Raw genomic sequence first — 19,627 nt, forward strand, 5'->3', positions numbered from 1 at the left:
TACTCTTCATTTTTCTCTGCTCATTTTATTGGATAACTGTATAAAAACCACATACAGCACATTACTGGAGAAAATATTTTATTTTCCAAATGTATAATGTATTCTACACTCAATTATTTCTGTAATATTTTACCTTTTTATTAAAACTACATATTTTAATACATTTCATCTTTTCTCAAAGGCTGTGGTATAATTGTGATTATCTTTAGCAACCAAAGTCTATTTCCAGAGATTTAAACTTGATATGGAGAAAAATGCCACGTTAAGTCCTTTGTACCTTATTTGGTGCTGAGGTTGAACTGGTGTATTGGTTTGTTCCAGGATCCAGAGGCTACTCCAAGCTTTAAAGCAAAGCGAAACCCTCAGGCTGGTCTCAGCTGCTTGAGAAACCTCTGGATGGGGTCACTGGCTTGCTCTGCACAGGACAGTTTCTCACTGAGCTAGGCTGGAATATCTGGAAGAGGGGACTGAGGTATTTGCTGCATCCAGGCATTTGTTCTGGGTGGCAGGTGGGGAGAACCCTGTTTCTTATGTCAGATTTCTGTTGGTAATCATTTCTCTGTAAGAATAAAGAGCAAATGGGTAGCTCCGGGTGCTTGATGATACCAAGATTTTGCTCTCAGTTACTTATCTCTCAGTGATACTAAGACCAATGACAAAGACGACAAGGGCGGAGTTCACGGTGAGCAAAGGTGACCGTGACAACTGTGATTGTGGCACAGATTGGGATTGGACTCTTGGAAAGGTCTCCCAGGCTTGAATTATTCCAAGCAGCCAGTAGAGAGCTTGAATGTAGACATACTGTGTTTGGATCTATCCTACTTTTCTCTATTGTCCACTGACTTTAATTTTTATACTCAGAAATAGTTTCCATCTCTATCATAGTACCTCCATAAAATCTAAGATCGTACCCAAACTTTCCATTAGAATGTCCATTATTCAAAATTAAATAACTAAAATAAATAACGGGTAGCTAATGAGATTTTTTTTTAGGAAGTAAAAAGATATGACCTCAGTGTTTCTTCTTAGCATAATGCTGACCTCTCAAATGTGGGAAGATTCCAATTCAGAGGAAGGTTTGGAAACCTACATAAAAATATAACATACATCAACACATAGAATATTCTTGAATACAAAGGAAATTCAAGTGACCATATCCTTGCTGACAATATAACACAAATAAAATTTCCACGAAAATTTTAGCACAAACTGCGATTCATTTCTAGTTAACACATGGAAACAACTGACACTCAAATTCTAACTACTAGAGCATACACATCTGAATGTGGTTTGAATATGTACATGTGCTTCAAAGTAGAGTTTGGTTTTGAGCTAGTAATTTTTATTCTAATTCACAATTTATGACTCTAAATTTCAGTTGTTTTTAATAAGAAATTAGGAGAAAAGCTAAATTTCTGACACCTGGATCAGAAAATAGCTAAGAGTCATTGTTGTGTACATTCGGTAAGAAGCTATTCTAAAGCTGCTGCTTTACTTAGCTATTTCTTTAAATAAAAGCCTTTGGGCAGTAATCTACTCTCCTAATTACAGTAAAATATTCTAACCCTTTCTCCAATTCCTATTACAACTGGAAGAGTCACAATTTTTTAATGATTTCACCAACATTTTGTATTTTAGAAATGCCGGCAACATTACTTTCTGTAAAATACAAAGCAACTTTAAAAATATTCAGCTAGTACTAGCATTTAGGTTTTGAAAGGATTCCTTCATAATGAAACAAAATGTTCAGAACAACTGTCAGCAACCAACCATTTAAAAATCAGATTTATGACCCCCCCCCTTTTTTTTTGTTTGCTTTTTAAACCTCTGCTGGTTTATATGAAAGTGCTCCTAGCCAAGAAGACGGAGGAGGAATGATGTACCGTACTGAAAACTGTGACCTCATCAGAGGTCTTCTCAACTTGGCTCTGAACAACTTTAAAAGCCAACAGATCTGTACCATATGCTATTCTCAGGGTCAGTACTATGGGATGCCGTGTAATCTTTTGTTATTATTAACAAAAGCACCCTGGATTGGATCCAAGGTGGACATGTGTTATAAATGAATTCTGCTTTATAGTAAAGTACATTTAAAGTATAATTCATTGTACTTACCATAAAGTACATACAAGTAAAGGTACTCCTTTGAGCCAAAAATCTGATGCTGTCGAAGCAGTGTCCAATTCCTACTACCATTGTTGAATGAGACTAATTTGACCTCATTTCCTAAGTCCTGTGGAATCTTTTTAAGCTTTTAACATCTTACAATAGTGAACTGGCACTAGTTTAGGTCTATAAAAACGTAATTGTCACATATCACACAAAAACATGATAACTAGCACAAATTTCTGCAAATCTTTAAAACAAAGTCTTTGAATAACAACTGTATGTATAATGCTACAGAAGACCCAAAGAAGCACTCTAAATGATGGCTATTTAATGATGGTAAACAAGAATTATTTTCTAAAAACCTGTACCAATGTTAACTTTAGGTAGAATATAACATGGAATTATTTCATGAAATATAGTCTCTTTCTATGCTCTCCTGACAACACTCCCAACAGAAAGCTTCCAGTCTATTTGCTGTTTCTTGGCTGATGAGACATTCATCTTTTAATTCCCTGATTGTCTTCCTCAAGGATTTTTGGAAACGTTTTTCTCGGTCTAAAACATTCCGCAGACTTTTCTTGGTATCCTCTAGCTCGCTGATCACATGATCTAATTTATGCTTAAGTTTCTTTGGACTGTCCATTACACTGTAGCTATGTTCCTAAAAACATAAACACCAAGTTATTAAACTGGAGAGACAAGTAGTTAGATAAAAGTTTTTAGCTAGGCCTCAGCTGTTTCTTACGATGCTTAGGTATCTTTAAGTTGGTGATACTTAGAGGTTTAAAGAACACAGGAAGAGGATGGGGGTGGAAGCAGTATTTTGGGTGCCCAGAGACTTCCCCCTTTATCTAAGGCTAGGAATAACATGAGGGGTACAATATCTATTGATGGGAAGCACTGCTTATTGGGGTAAGTATTTGCTATGAACATGACACTTGTAATGACTATCCAGCTTTTGTTCCCTAGGCGTGGCGCTGCTAAGTTTAAGTTTTACCTACCCAAAAATCTTATGTTGTTAAACTTTTAACGATTTTATTTTATTTTGATAAATATCTCATTTTAAAGGTGATGACAAAAAAGGAGCACTGGAGCAGGTCCTCAGGTTGAGTGTTTTTATTTAGCGAGGACCTTGGTTTTGGGTTTTTAGAGACAGAATTTAAGCTCTTTCAATATTTATTATGGTTATGCTTAAGTTTGCTGGGTATACTTTTTTTTCAATTGAAAATAGGGAAAGTAACACTAACAGATCTTAAAAAGGCACTATAAAATAATTTTGAAAAGCTGTTACTCACTATTAAAATTACTAAAGAGAACTTTTGCTTCTAGCCAGTATGACAGAGACTGAATTGAATCCTATCTAAAAAAACCGACATAGGGCCAAAAGACATAAAAAATGTTATGAAGATAACAGAGATTAGGCAGGGAAGGCAGCAATCCTGGAGACATGCAAACTAAGAGGTGAACCCTATGACCGACTGCCCCAGCTTACTGTCTTGGGAGAGTGTGTATGCCTCAGTGCATGGAGGGGAAACCCAGGCAGAGCTTAGCAGATTGAGAAGATTGTGTGAAGCATCCAGGAAGACCAAGAGAGAACTCTGAAGATCCTTAGAGGCTCCCCTTCTAGTATTCAGTGCACACAGGCAGGAAACTGCTCAAGGCTGAAGAAAGAATGACCAGAGAAGACCAGGAGTGCCCTGTGCTCAGATGGCATGGCCACTTTTCCCACCCCTTCCAGATCAGAAAATTTCAAGATTCATGGGGCATTGAGGAGAGCATACAAAAGGGTCTTGCTCCAGCAGTGGAGAACAAATAGCCCTAAACTGAACATTCTCCTAGTCCTGCCTAACAAAACCTGAAAGGATCAAACTGTTTCCAAATAATTTTGTGGTATCCCAGAATAAAGCTCAAAAATACAAGACACAAAAATATCTAGCATCCAGCAAAGTAAAATTCACAATGTGTGGCACACAACATCTACCAAGTATGCAAAGAAGTAGGACAACATGAACCATAAACCAGTCAATGGAAAATAATCAAGAATTTATACAAAAGATGGAGTTACCAGATAAAAGAATTAAGGTTATTAAAATAATATTCTATATGTTCAAAAAGTTAGGGAGAGAACGAAAGATATAAAAAAGAATCAAACAGAACACCTAGAGGTAAAATTTACAACGTGTTGAGGTGAAAAATACATTGGGGGGAATAGCATATTAGTGAAAGTGAAGATACAGCAATATGAACCATCCAGAACAGACTACAGAGAGAAAAGGGAGTATTGAAAAACAAACCCAGAAAAAAAAAATTAGCAGAGCATCAGTGAGTGGTAGCATGACTCAGATAGCCTAATATACATGTAATCAGAATCAGAAGCAATGGAAAGAAAAGTTGAGGTAGAATGAAATATCTGAAGACTCCATGAGTCTTCAAAATTTTTCCAAATTTGATTAAAACTATAAACCCACCGATAAAGCAGCTCAAAAATCCCAAGCATGAGAAATATGAAAACTGAACTATATATATCATAATCGAGTTATTCAAACCACTGGGAAAGAAAAATTCTTAAAAGCCAAAAAAAAAAAAAAAAAAAAAGAGACATGTTAGAGGATACAGAATGTATAGAGAATATAGATGACAGATTTTTCATTAGAAACGAAGCCTGTGAGAATACAGTGGAACAACATCTCTGAAGAACTAAAAACAAATAAAAAAATCTCCAAAACTATCAATCTAGGATTTGATACCCAATGAAAAAATCTTTCAAACACGAAGACTAAATAATGACTTCTTTCAGAAATATAAAAGCTGAAAGAATTCATCCCCAGCAAAGCTGCTTTATAAGAAATGTTAAAATGCTTCAGACAGAATGATGCCGATGGAAATATGGACTTATGCAAAGGAATGAAAAGCCCTGGCAATGGCCACTACACAGGTAATGTATACAGATTTTTTCTTATTATTTATATCTCTTTAAAAGATAATTGTTAAAAAATAGATAATTTATTGTTAAAAAACAAAGAACAAATGGAACATGTAGGAAACCAAACAGGATCAACACACTAAGTGTAAATGGTCTAAATAACCCAATTAAAAGGCTGAAATGACCAGATAAGATTAAAAAATCAAGACCCAACAGTATAAGCTCCCTAAAAAAAACATGTACTTCAAAAAGTCCCAAATAGGTTTAAAGTAAAAGAGTAGAAAAAGATACAGATCTTCCTCCAGTTATGATGGGTCTCACAAGACCTATTTTATAATAAAGTACTGAATATCTCATGTTATTTATTGAATACTGTATTGGAAGTGAAAAATACAATGGTTGTATGGGCACAGAATGGTTGCAAGTGTGTTGGTTGTTCACCCTTGTGACTGCATGGCTGACTGGGAGCTGTGGCTTGCTGCTACTGTCCAGCATCACAAGAGACTATAGTACTCCATATTGCTGGCCCAGGAAAAGACGAAAATCAGAAACTTAAAATATGGCTTCTACTGAATGCCTTATTCATTTTGCACTATTGTAAAGCTGAAAAATCATGAGTTGAATCATCATAAGTTGGGGACCATCTGTACCCCCATATAACACTAAAGAAAAAGGAAACTAGAGTGGGTATACTGCTATCAGAAAAATAGATTTCAGACTAAAGAACATTACCAGGGAAGGTCATTTCCTAATAATAAAGGGGTTAAATTAACAAGACAAAACAATCATAGGTATTAGCACTCAATCACAGTGCTGTAAGATGTAATGAATAAAAACTGAAAACTTCAAGGAGAATTAGACAAATACATAGTTACACCAGAAAATTAAACTCCTCTCTCAATAACAGACAGAACAAGTAGACAGAAATTTAGTAAGGATACAATCTTGAACAACAGTCTTGATATTTCTAAAACATTCTAGGTAACATCAGCAGAATGCACATTCTTTGCAAATGCACACAGAACATTTGCCAAGACAGGCTGTATTAGAGACTATAAATCTCAATAAATTTAAAAACATCTCAAGCAATTTCAAGCCATACAATGTATATTCTCTGACTACCACAGAATTAAATTAGACACATTAATAGAAAGACATCTGGAAAATTCCCCAGTATTTGGAAACTACATGGCACACACACACTTCTAAATAACTCATGGGTCAAAGAACAAATAAAAATGGAATTTGAAAGTTTTCTGAACTAAATGAAAATGAAAACATTTATGGAGTGTTGCTACAGCAATACCTAGGGAGAAATTAATACCACTAAATGCCTACATTATAAAGGAATGTCTCAAGTCAATGACCTTAGCTTTCATTTTAAGAAACTAGAAAAAGATGAGCAAATTTTACTGGAATAAATAGAAAAAGCAAATAGTAAAGATGAATGGAAATCACTGAAGTAGAAAACAAAAACAAAAAAAGTGAGAAAATCAATGGAAGCTAGTTCTTTAACAAGATCAATAAAATTGACAAATCTCTAGGAAGACTGATCAGCAATAAAAAAGAACAGAAACAAATTGCCAATATCAGAAATGGGAGAGATGATATCACTACAAATTCTACATATATTAAAAAGGACAGTAAGCCAATATTATGAACAATTTTAAGCTGTTCAACTTGACAACTGAGATAAAATGGGACAAATCCCTTGGAAGATACAAGCTACCAAAAAAACCCTTACCTACAAAATCACACACCCTGATAGTTTAACTGGAGTATTCTACCAAATACTTATGGAAGAAATAACATCTAATCTATACAAACTCTTTCAGAAAAACAAAAAAGGAGGCAATATTTTCCAACTTTTTCATTAAGGTCAGCATTATTCTGATTCTAAACCAGACAAAAATATTACAAGGAAAGAAAACTACAGGCCAATATCCCTACTGAACATACAAGAAAAGATTCTAAACAAAATTTTAATAAATCCAATTCAACAATATATAAGAGGATAACACACCATGAAGAAGTTGAGTTTATTCTGAGGTTGGTTTAATATTCAAACATCAATTGATATAACTAATCATTTTTCCCAAACTAAAAAAGAAAAACCATAGAAAACCATAGAAACACCTCAGAAAAAGTGTTTGACAAAACTAACATTCATTTCTGATAAAAACTTTCAGCAAACTAGGAACAGAAAGGCACTTCCTCAACCTGATAAAAGCATTTATGAAAAACCTACAGTTAATATCATATTCAGTGGTGAAAGACTGAATGTCTTCTTCCTAAAATCAGGAGCAAAGCATGGAGATCAGCTCTCAGTGTTCTCTATTCAGCAAAGCCCTGGAGGTTCAAAGTAGTCCAATAAATATTGCAGGAAAGAAATGAGGCATCCATATTAGAAAGGAAAAATTAAAACTATCTTTAATGACAGACAACATGATTATGTAGAAAATATAACAGCGCTTACAAAAAAGCATAATTAATATATGAGTTTACAAGTTTGCCAAGTACAAAATCAGCATACAAAAATCAACTTCCGTATACTATCAGTAAACCAAACAAAACACCACCATTTGTATAGCATCCAAACACATATAATACTTAGGGATAAATCTGACAAAATGAAAGACCTATACACTGAAAACTACAAAACATGGTTGAGAGAAGTTAAAGACCTGAATAAATGCAGAGATATAATGAGTTCACAGGTTGAAAGACTTAAAAGTTTCATTAAGATGTCAATTCTTCTCAAATGAATCTGTACATACAACACAACCCAGCTAAAATTCCAGCAGGCATTTTTGTAGAAATTGTTACAAAATGATTCTAGGGGCACCTGGGTGGCTCAGTCAGTTAAGCGGCTGACTGATCTTGATCATGCCTGGTCATGATCTTGCAGTTCGTGAGTTCAAGCCCCGTGTCGGGCTCTGTGCTGAAAGCTCAGAGCCTGGAGCCTGCTTTGGATTCTGTGTCTGCCTCTCTCTCTCTGCCCCTCCCCTGCTTGCACTCTGTCTCTCTCAAAAATAAATAAACATTAAAAAAAAAGAAAAGATTCTAAAAATTCATATGAAAATGCAAAAGATCTAGAATATTCAAAACAACTGTGAAAATGAACAAAGTTGGAAGACAAACACTGCCCTATTTCAAGTATTACTATGAAGCGATGGTAATCAAGAAAGTAAAACAGACGTGGATTCTAGGTGTGGCTCTAATATGAATATGCAATGAGATGAATAAATAATGCAAGCTTGAAAACTCTTTATGTATGACTGTTCTTTAAGAAAACCTAAAGATGTAACTATATTTTTTATTAGATGTTTCCATGTAGAAAATATAGTACTCAAAGGGATTATTGCATTTTCTTGGTAAAAAATAGCTGTATGAAAGCACTCTTTGAACTAAATATGCAACCAAAGGATTAACTACCTGTATATTATTATCCCATATATAAAAATTATAATGGCCCTGGGAAACACTATTTTTGGGCATTTTATATATTTATATAACATATTTATATATATATATATACACAAATACATATACACATATATACATGTACATATATATAATTATGTATACACAATATATAACATTATATAAGATATATAATTATGTATATATAATGTATAACATAATACATATATCATGTATATATAACATATATATATTAATGTCAGGGTACCTGGGTGGCATAGTTGGTTAAGCTTAGGTCATGATCTCATGGTTTGTGGGGCTCAGCCCCAACTCTAGCTCCACACTGACAGCATGGCATCTGCTTGGGATTCTCTCCCTCCCTTTCTCTGCCCCCCCCCATTCATGCACGTGTACGTGCACACTTGGGTAGGCTCTCTCTCAAAATAAGTAAACTTAAAAAAACCCTCAAATGCCTAAACCTCTAGTTTAATCCTAATGGAGAAGACGTATTACCTTAAAAATATCAACATTAGTTCAGTAAGTAATTATACTTACAAAAGTGAACTGAGATTGGAATTCTTCAGTACATGAGGAAGCACCAACAAGCTGGTGATTGTGGTTTGTGACTGGAAGGGTTTTGAGGGTGAAGTTTTTTCTAGAATGAAGTTTTTCTTTTTTCCCCTGTTAAGAAGAGTTAATAAAAATCATTGTAGATACTTCTGTCCTTTCTTACATTTTTATTCCTTCTCTACTTTGTGTAGTGGAATTGATATTTCTTTTCATGAAATTGCTTTAAAAACTCAGTAAATTTTAAACTTCTCTGAGATTAAAGGAACTTCCTGAAAATAACTCTAAAGTTCACCTAGAAACACAAATTTTCCTAAAAAAAAAAAGAGAGTGGTATTGAGAAAGAATACGTTCTACCACTTATTAAAGATATATTACCCAATAACAACAGTTAAAATAGTGTGCTACTCTCCTAAGATGAGACAGAAAAATCTGTAAAATGATCAAGTGTATAAAAGGTGTTAGGATAAAAAATGGCATTCTAAATAAGTGGAAAAAGGCTATAAATCATGTAAAAATGAATTAAGAAAAATAGATACATCCTTTATATATAATAAATCATGATGAAATTTTAGTACTGAAAATTTATGTACAAATGAAAACCCTTAGGAGCTAGAAAAAATCAGGGAATATTTATATAATCTTAAGGTGGGGAAGGCTAAAGTCAGACAATTCAATAAAAAATATACAACATACTATTTAAAAAAGAAGTCTGAACTTCAAACAAAACAAAAAATACCAAACCAATGTGATAATTAGTACTAAAGACAAATGACAAAAAGTAACTATAACACATGGGGCACCTGGGTGGCTCAGTCGGTTAAGTGTCTGACCAGCTCAGGTCATGATCTTGTGGTTCGTGAGTTCAAGCCCCGCATCAGGCTCTGTGCTACTGGTTCAGAGCCCAGAGCTTGCTTTGGATTCGTGTCTCCCTCTCTCTGCCCCTCCCCTGCTCACACACACTTTCTCTCTCAAAAACAAATAAACATTAAAAAATAAATAAAATTATAAAAAAAAAAAGTAACTGCAACACAGATGGCAGTTAAATGATTCGTATCTTCAATGTACAGTGTTTTTACATGTAGTTTAAAAAAGATGAAAATAGCAGAGGACCCAAATAAGTAACTCACAAAAAATACAAACGTCTAATAAACATATGAAAAAATGTGGAGACTCACCAAGATTCAAAAATAAAACAATGAAATGCCACTTTTGCCTATCAATTTTAACAAAGGTTTAAAAACACAACTTACACTGAGGATTAGGGTGGATGGACACTTTCATGCATAGCTACTGGGAAGAAGACTGGTACAAGCTTTCTGGTGGGCCTTTGGGGATCTGATTCAAAAGCAAAGGCTTTAAAAATGCGTATAATCTTTGATCTAACAATTTTATTTCCAGGCATTTGGTTTGAGGAAATAAGGATAAGTACAAAGATTTGGCTAGAATTATGTTCATCACAGTGTAATTTAAAATAGTAAAAGATGATAACCTATATACAATAGTGATTGGGTTACATAAACCACTGTTCATACATAAGATCCATTGCTACATGGTCACTAAAATGTTCCATAAAACCAATACCACCAGGTATTGACAAGGATATAGAACCAGAGGAACACTTACATGCAGATGGTGAGACTACAAATTGGCAAAACCACTTTGGAAAAACTACAGCAGTGTCAGCTCAAGCTGAACACACACATCCCTAGGACCCAGTAGTTCCACTTTTAAGAGAATTGTACATATACTCTGCAGAAATGTGAACCTAAGTGCACCAAAAGACATGGACAAAAACGTTCATAGTTGCACCATTCATAATAGCTCCAAAGTGAAAACAACCTAAATGTTTGTTAATAGTAGAATGGTGAAAGTTTATTTAAACAATAGAATACTATATTGCAGAGAAAAATGAATGGACTATTATCACATACTACAACATGGATGAATCATACAAACAAAATGCTGAGCTAAACAAGTCAGAGTACATACTGTCTGAGTTCATTTATATAACTGATGGTGACAGAAGTCAGGATAGTAGTTACCTTTGGGGCTGTAGTGACTGCCAAAGAGTATGAAGAGGTTTCTGGGTGCTGATACTATTTTATATCTTGGTATGAAGAGAGTTACATGAGTATATTCACTTTATGACAACTTATTGCTCAGTACACTTACAATGTGTGCGCTTTTCCATATAGATACTATATTTCAGTAAATTTAGTTTAAAAAAATTGATGTTCTACACAGGTTTCTCTTAAAAATATGATCCATAGATCTGCAAGACAATTGTGTGGGATGCCTGTTAAAAAATGCAGCCTTCTTAGGGGCTCCTGGATGGCTCAGTTGTTTAAGCGTCCAACTCTTGATTTTGGCTCAGCGTATGATCATGTGGTTAGTGAGTTCGAGCTCCGCACTGGGTACCACACTGACAATGTGGAACCTGCTTGAGATTCTCTTGTCTCTCTCTCCCTCTCTGCCCTTTTCCTGCTTGTGCTTTCTCTGTGTCTCAAAATAAATAAACTTTAAAAAAAAAGTGCAGGTTTCTGAACTCCAGCACAAACTCAGTCAGTCAAATTCTCTGGGCCACATGATTCTCCATTTTAAACAAGCTCCTTGGATAATTCTTATGTACGCTGAAGTTTGAGAGCCATTGTTGTGGAAAAATATTTAGCATCATGGAAAGTAGTAGTTAACAGTGGACTCTAGGGGCACCTGGGTGGCTTCAGTCAGTTAAGAGTCTGACTCTTGATTTTGGTTCAGGTCATGATCTCTCATAGTCGTGGGATCGAGCCCTACATCGGGCTCTGTGCTGGGCATGGCACCTACTCAAGATTCTCTCTCTCTCCCTCTGTCCCTCCCCCTGCTCATGCACTCTCTCTCTAAAAAACAAAACAAAAACAAAAACAAAAAACAGTGGACTCTGAAGCCAAAATGCCTGGGCTCGAATCCAGCCTCTGCCATTGAACAGCTGTGTGACAACGAGGAAGATATTCCAGCTCTCTGGACCTAGGTTTCCTCAACTAGTAAAATGAGAATAACAATAGTATTTTTTTCACATGGGTGTTATGAGGATTAAATGAGTTTATATGCAAAGTGCCTCGAATAGTGCCTGGCACATAATAAACACTATATAAATGTTGAGATGAAATGAATGGGGAGGGTGGAAGGGAATGAGATGGAAGCAAATTAAGAAAAGGATATACAGGTGATCCGTGAACAATGCAGGGTTAGGGACACCAACCTCCCTGCACAGTTGAAAATCTGTGTATAACTTTTGACTCTCCCAAAACTTAACTGCCAATAGCCTAACGTTTGTTGGTTGGAGGCCTTACCGTTAACACAGTTGATTAACACATATTTTGTACATGTATTATATACCATATTCTTACAATAAACTAGAGAAAATATTATTAAAATCCTAAGGAAGAGAAAATACATTTAAAGTACTGTGCTGTATATTTATTAAAAAATATCTGTATATAAGTAGACCCATGCATTCAAATTGTTTTCAAGGATCAAATGTACAGTGTAATTATAATTTTGTAAGAATATATAAATATAGGTGAATATATATACAAACATACACATACAAATGACTGGAAAGATACACATTGAAGTGTTAAAAGTATTATCTCTGGATTATGTGATTATTGATAATTTTTATTTTCTTTTTGCTTGTGTCATCTAATTTCCTATAATGCAAAATTTCTTTTGTTATAGGATATAGTTTTTGAAAGTTAGTAACTTATGGTTTGATTTTATTATGCCCGCATTTCTTAAGGTTCTCAACATTAATGCTGGATGAGACCTTGCTATAAGGAAAGAAATCCTTTATAACAAATTGCACAAGATATTATAAATTTATTAACATGGGAGAGAGTGAGGCAGTCTCTACTTGCTCACTCAGGCACTGGAAAATGACCAAGACCATCTCGAAGCAGGTACACTTCCAGATTACATATCTTCCTTGACTTATGATATGGTTATATAAATTGAGAATATTGTAAGTTGAAAAGGCATTTGATACACCCAACCTACTGAACATGATGGTTTAGACTACCCTACCTTAAACATACTCAGAACACTTACATTAGCCAATAGTTAGGCAAAGTCATTTAACGCAAAGCCTATTTTATAACGGAGTGTTGATATCTCGTGTAATTTATTAAATACTGTTCTGAAACTGAAAAACAGACTGGTTGTGTGGGTTCAGAATGATTGTCAGTGTATCAGTTGTTCACCCTCGTGACCACTGTGGCTGCAGCTTACTCCCACTGCCTAGCATCACGGGAATATGGTATTGCATACTCCCATCCGCGCTGTATTACGTATCGCTAGCCTAGGAAAAGATGAAACTTAAAAATTCAAAGTATGGTTTCTATTGAATGTGTACTGCTTTCGCACTGTTGTAAAGTTGAAAAATCAGAAGTCAAAGGCCATCTGTATTTCCCTTGTTTCCAACTGTCAGGAAGGAGATATCTTTCAATGGAGGTTCATGACTATTGTTCTGGGAACTGATAGGTTCTCCCTGAATTTTCTACACTGGAATCAGTTACTCTATGGTGTCTAGAAACACTTTGCCATATATATTTTTTTTTTTAATTTTTTTTTCAACATTTATTTATTTTTGGGACAGAGAGAGACAGAGCATGAACGGGGGAGGGGCAGAGAGAGAGGGAGACACAGAATCGGAAACAGGCTCCAGGCTCTGAGCCATCAGCCCAGAGCCCGACGCGGGGCTCGAACTCACGGACCGGAGATCGTGACCTGGCTGAAGTCGGCCGCTTAACCGACTGCGCCACCCAGGCGCCCCCAACACTTTGCCATATTTTAACTCAAGAGAGATACTGAGGGTGAGGCAGTCAACCCGTGGCACTAATATCACTGAGAAAAAACACAAAATTCAACTAGACTTTACTTATACAATCTTTTTATTTTCTTTTTCTTACCTCTTCTCTCCTTTCATTCTCCCGTTCTCCTCTCTTTTGCTTTTCTTCCTTTTAGTTTTACCTAGGCTTTAAGCTTGAATGTATGTGGCTCTAAAAGTATACTTTGGTCCTATTACTTTGGCTCTGCTCTTGACTTTTGCTCTAGTGTGAAGAGGACTGGCAACTCGGAACTTCAATTCAGCCCTCTTATTTTCCTCCTTTTTTAGATATAAATCCTGAGTTATGTCAACTCCTAAAATCAGTCCCCTTCACCAAATATTTGTAACATGTCAATATTTCTGAGTGGCTACTGGTAAAATACTCCTACTACATATTATAAAACCTGAAGCAGTCACTTCCAAATTTAAAAACTCAAAAAATGGACTTCAAACGAATAAGCAAACAATCAAAATGTTAGCCTGAATGGTGACGGTTCTTCAGCAGTACCATAAAAAATGAGTAACGATGCTAAGCAGTGTCTCATAAACAAACCTGTAAGTGAGATGAGGGATCAAAGATAGAAGGTATGACTCCAGGTTTCAGTTTAATATTTGGAGCACTTCTGTCAAAATCTGTCTTCTTAAAGTGCCTTGAACACAACACGTCTCCTTTTTTAGGCTCCCAGATGCCTGCAGCATTCACATCAAGTCTTTTCATGGCTAATACCCATTTTCTTTTGACGTTTTCATCTGTGGGGAATCTAGAAAAAAACATACAAACAGTATCCTAATATTAAGCATTGTCAATATATACTTGAACTAAGGCTGTGACTAAATTGGTTCACTGAGAAGTTTGTTACTACTCTTGGGAAATGGACTATTCAGGAAGCCATCATGAATCAAGCTTTCAGAACCTTCAGTTTTAACAGATTTTTCCACCAGTCATGCTGCAAACATATGGCCCTCATTTCAATTTTTCTCATATCATAAAGAAGAAAAGTTTCAAGGGATACTTCAACCTTACATTAAGATCCACAACTGGGGGATTTTCCTTCATCTATCTATGATAATACCATTTGGGACTTTTCCTGTGTGAAGCCATACCCAGAATTTATCCCAGATGAACAGAGTACCTCATACTTTCATTCTTCTGTCAGCATCAGAAAGTTGCTTTGGACAGCATTTAACACACAACAGGTCTATAAATGCTTAGTGAATGAAGGCAGACAACAGCTGCAGAGTTTGGGGTTCTAGAGAAAAGAACTATTTTGAGAGATCTGGAAACCAATAACCATATCTTCTGTAATTTTCCAAACTGATTCAAATCTTTTTTTTTTGGACTAAGGTGGGGTATACATACTCATTTTTTATTTCCTCATACCTAGCAAAGTACTTATCAGATCTTTCTCTAGCACATAGCACAGTGCCTGGCACAAAAGCAGCAAAATAAACTTCTAGCAAATGAATAATTATTAAAATTAGATCATCTTGACTTACCTGTAAAAGAACCCTTGGTCTGAACTTGTAATTTACATTTTTTCTCTACAATGTAAGTTTGATCTATTTCTAAATAGAAAGGTCAATATATTTGGGCAAAGATCCTTCCTTCAGATTGTAAACTCCATATAAACAAAACAATTTCTTTGAAGGTATGTTAAAACACAAAGTAACAATATTAACAAAAATGAGCTTGATATTTTTGTTTACTAGCCTTTGATACCTTGACAGGAATCTTCAACTTTTAAACTAAGTTATAAAAACGTAAATGTATCACTTCAAATTCACTTAAAAAGCTATTTATTTAAAAAAGCTTTGGGAACTAAAGGTCAAAACTGAAAAATTAAGTATAACTGTCTTTGGCTTTTTTAACAGAAGTACTTGGCTTAACTATGGCAAAATCTTACACGTGAAACGTCAGTCCTTTTAACTTGGAATTTGGCAAACAGCGGGAAGCACATCCAATGGCCGAGCAACATTTCACCATGATTTTAGCAACTCATAACAGAACTGAAAGAAAATTAAAACGGTAAGAGTTAGCAATTTCAAAGCTAAGGGGAACATGTTTACTTTTCCCAGCGTGTTTTGGGTGATGTGAAATCATGCTAGAAAGCCAAAGGCAAATATTGTCTTCCAACACTAACAGCTCTAAAAATTTTCCAGGGGCTTGCCTCTTCAGAAGGCCAATCATTTTTTCACTGCGCACCCCGAAGCGTCTGACTCAGTCTTGCAGGCTTGTACATTTCCCTTCCGCCTTTTTACAGGCACCATGCCACAAGGCCTTTGCACACGAACTCCTACTCATCTTTTTAGCTCACGTGTTGCTTCCCCAGGGAAACCTTCCTTGGCACCCAGATTAATCCGATCCCCTCCGGCATTAACTCTCATAGAACACACACTTCTTCCTAGCACTTCTCAAAGCTGTAATCTTCATTTATGTCACTGATTCATTCTGTGATCAATGTCTTTCTCCTTTACCAGTCTGTGAGATCCAAGAGGGCATGGTGGGGCGTGTACTTTTTCTCACTTTTTGTCACCATGCTTAGCTGGTGACTGGCCTACAGGAAACGTCAATGCATATTTTGAAGGAATGAAGAACGACTAAAAGCAGCAGCTGCAAAAGCAGAGCGCGCCCGTACCCGCTCTGAGCCTGGAGGCTGGCGGAGCTCCGCCCCTTTCTCGAGGCACCAGGCCGCCGCAAGGGGAGAGGGAGGGGCCGCCCTCTCACAGGTGCGGATGCGGCCGAAGAGCGTCCCTTTCTCAGGGGCCTCCCGACGTCTCCGCGCCGCTGCGGTCCACCTCGCCCCGAACCACGCCCAGGGCTTGGGCGAGTAGCGATGGGGATTGGGGGGGTGGAAAGAAGAGGCAACCTAAGTTATTACCGTTAGCAGCGAAGTCAGCAACTGACGTCGACAGCAGAGATTGCGTTTCCCTTCACTTCCGCCCCGTCGCCCGGGGAACCGGAAATCCGGCTGCCCCGGGTCACGTGCTGAGCCGCCATATCAGCTCGGCTGGCTGCTGTGACCAAGAGGGGGTGCGCTAGTGACGCTACTCCTCTGGGCGTGGTTTTCATCCTGGGGGAAGGGTCCGAGGAGTTTGAGGGGAGATGGAGGAGATGGCGGCTTCGGCGCGGGAAGATGGCGCCCGCGGCCAAAAGCAAGGGCGGCGGGGCTGCAAGCACTATGACAGAGGATGTCTCCTGAAGGTGATGACTTCAATGGGCACTTCCCATACAGGCTGCCGCCGGGTCGGGCGGGGGCGGAGTGGGCCAGGCGATTAGGCTTGGGCTGAAGTTAGAGGCTAAGCTGTTTGTCAGGATCCCTCCTCCACCTCGAACTGGGTTCCCGCTGTAGAGAACGTTTCGGCAGGGCGACCACAGGCCGCGCCCGTACTCTTGTCTTACTTTGTAAGCAAAGTCCTTTTTGCTTGGGAAGAGCCGAGGCTTGCACATCAGTCGCTGTATCAACGGGTTTAGTCTTTTGCTACTGGAAGTAGACTGAGGCAGCGTCGGGCCTGGGCCGGCTTTTCCCCAGGATGACTTTCAGGTGTGTGATGAAGTAATGAAAGAGGAGTAAGCGAGTGGAGAATCGGAATACGATTTCAGCTACTGTAGTAACAGTTTTACCGCTCTCCAGCTTCATTTTAGAGTCGGTGAGTGAACCTCAGGCTGCCGAGGAGAAAATGCTTTTGTGACATGGAAAGCCAGCCGTGTGATTGCCACTAAATAGGAGATTATGTGTAGGAAAGTGCCTACTATACATATATTCTTGTTTTTGCCGTTTACTTTGAGGAAAATTGCTGGTCACTCTAGAACTTTTTAGATGGGCACCCGCTCAGAGTTTCCTGATTTTGTTGTTGTTGCAAGAAGCAGTTTGAAGATTTTAAGAAAGCGTGAGCTTTGGAGTCCCACAGCCCTACCCACAAGTCATAGCGCTGCCCCTTGATAGCTCAGTGCTTTTGAGCAGGTGCTCCATTTGTACAGTAGGGCTGATAGAGTTACTGTTTCGTAAAAAAGTATGAGGCCTGTAAAGACCACTTAAAGCCTTTTAGGCCAGGCTTGGTGAAGTTCCTCCACAGCACTGGATGAAACTTTTTCAAAGTCATTCACCAAGTGTTGTGTAAGCAAATTGAAGGCTGTCCTTATGATTCCATTTCCACTGACGGCTGTTACTGTTTGAAACTTGATGATTGGAACTGAATTCAACATTTTGGCCCTTTCCCCCAAGAAACTACATAAATATGTCTGAGTTTTATAGAGTTTAGATACTTGACCCTGAGTATCAAATACTTTTTGCCCGCTCTTGCTCCTTCCTTAAATACTAGAAGCCAAGTGAAGAGTTTTAATGAGGACGTAATCAACTAAATCAAATGCTGTTGTTTGAGTAAGATAACTGAAAATTGAACTTTAAATTGGATGAGGAGGTCCCTGGTGATCTTGACAAGAGAAGTTTCAGTGGAGAGATTGGGACAGAGCCTGATTGGAGTGGGTGAGAGAGAGAGAGAGAGAGAGAGAGAGAGAGAGAGAGTAAACTGGAAATCTTAAATTTTTTTTTAATGTTTATTTATTTCTGAGACAGAGACAGAGCATGAGTGGGGGAGGAGCAGAGAGAGAGGGAGACAGAATCAGAAGCAGGCTCCAGGCTCCTAGCTGTCAGCACAGAGCCCAATGCCGGGCTCAAACCCACAAACCGTGAGATCATGACCTGAGCCGAAGTTGGTCGCTCAACTGACTGAGCCACCCAGGTGCCCCTGGAAATAGTCTTTATAGACAATTCTTGGAGTTCTGTTGCGAAAGAGCGCAAAAAAACAAACCACCAAAAAAAAAAAAACAACCCCAAAACAACAACTCTGGTTGCTGTGAGATTTAGAATCATGAGATTTTTTTTTAATCTTTAAAATGGGAGGTATTGCAGCATGTTTTTGTACTCTTGGAAATGACTCAGTAAAGTGAGAACATTTTTAATGCAGGAGGGAAAGAGAAAACTGTAGGAGCACTTACTGCCCTTGAGTAATCAAAGAAAAGATGGGATCCAGTGCACAAGTGGAGGAGTTGGCCTTACGTAAAAACTTGGAACAGAGGACAGAGTATTAGGTACATTTGCAAGTAGGTTGGTTGATAGAGTTTGTGGCAGGATGTTTTCTTTTGATTATTTCTATTTTCGTAGTGAAGTAAGCAAGGTATGAGCAGAGTGTAAGGGTGGAGGAAAAGCTGTAAAGAAAGAGATGTGAAATAATCACCCAGATTTTAGGTCCTAGATTGTAAAAGAATGAGGGAGTCAACTAGGGAAGTATAGTAAAAACTCATATTTTATTAGTGATTTTGACTTAGAAGTGAGACCAGTGGTCCCTTTTCTTCAGCTATATCTAGCTGTTCCTATACAGGAGAGAATTGGATGTAACCAGACTTGGGGTTTTGGTTAGGTATGTAGAGGAAGAGAGAAGGAAGGATCTAGAGTATGTGCAAGGGAAGAAAGAATTGAAGTGAGTTGGGAAGAGAGGAAGTAGTGATTAGAGAATTGCATGCTTGAAATTAAGATAGAAACAAGATTCAGTTGCTTAGAGCAGTGGTTCTCAAAGTGTGGTGAATGGACCCCCCACCCTGTGATTCCTGAGGCCCTTTTAGGTCAAAACTACTTTCTAATACTAAGATGTATTCTTTCTCAGTGTATGCAAAAGTGGTGATTAAAATTGCTGGCACCCTAGCAAAATGAAGACAGTGGCACTGACCTGTGCTACACCTA

At 37.4% G+C, this 19,627-nt stretch overlaps 2 protein-coding genes across 8 annotated transcripts in view; one reads left to right on the plus strand and one right to left on the minus strand.

Moving 5' to 3' along the window:
- On the minus strand, window positions 1–16,867 carry THAP6 (THAP domain containing 6). 4 transcript variants are annotated; one of them, XM_040481149.1, is made up of 5 exons: window positions 16,769–16,867; window positions 15,794–15,896; window positions 14,443–14,650; window positions 9,011–9,136; window positions 1–2,770 (listed from the first exon to the last, which is right to left on the minus strand). In XM_040481149.1, exons 2-5 carry the CDS (start codon window positions 15,871–15,873, stop codon window positions 2,516–2,518), a joined length of 669 nt encoding a protein of 222 aa, XP_040337083.1. In that variant the 5' UTR covers window positions 15,874–15,896; window positions 16,769–16,867; the 3' UTR covers window positions 1–2,515. The 4 variants fall into 4 exon arrangements, with proteins under 4 accessions (XP_040337083.1, XP_040337095.1, XP_040337088.1 ...); XM_040481161.1 differs by lacking the exon at window positions 16,769–16,867 and adding an exon at window positions 16,414–16,694; XM_040481154.1 differs by lacking the exon at window positions 16,769–16,867 and adding an exon at window positions 16,365–16,694.
- Window positions 16,868–19,627, plus strand: part of RCHY1 (ring finger and CHY zinc finger domain containing 1) — a 21,836-nt gene continuing 19,076 nt past the window's right edge. For 3 of the 4 annotated variants that reach the window (XR_005792324.1, XM_040481130.1, XM_040481133.1), the window contains exon 1: window positions 16,868–17,091. Coding sequence is in view for 2 of the 4 variants with exons in the window: in XM_040481130.1 (XP_040337064.1) it covers window positions 16,993–17,091 (99 nt within the window). In the remaining 2 variants the exon portion in view is untranslated. The remainder of the gene's footprint in view (window positions 17,092–19,627) is intronic. The other variant, XM_040481136.1, reaches the window with a different exon arrangement.

The sequence above is a fragment of the Herpailurus yagouaroundi genome, unplaced genomic scaffold (assembly GCF_014898765.1).
Source record: "Herpailurus yagouaroundi ecotype Mexico unplaced genomic scaffold, PumYag 28, whole genome shotgun sequence".
Classification (NCBI taxonomy): Eukaryota; Metazoa; Chordata; class Mammalia; order Carnivora; family Felidae; genus Herpailurus; species Herpailurus yagouaroundi.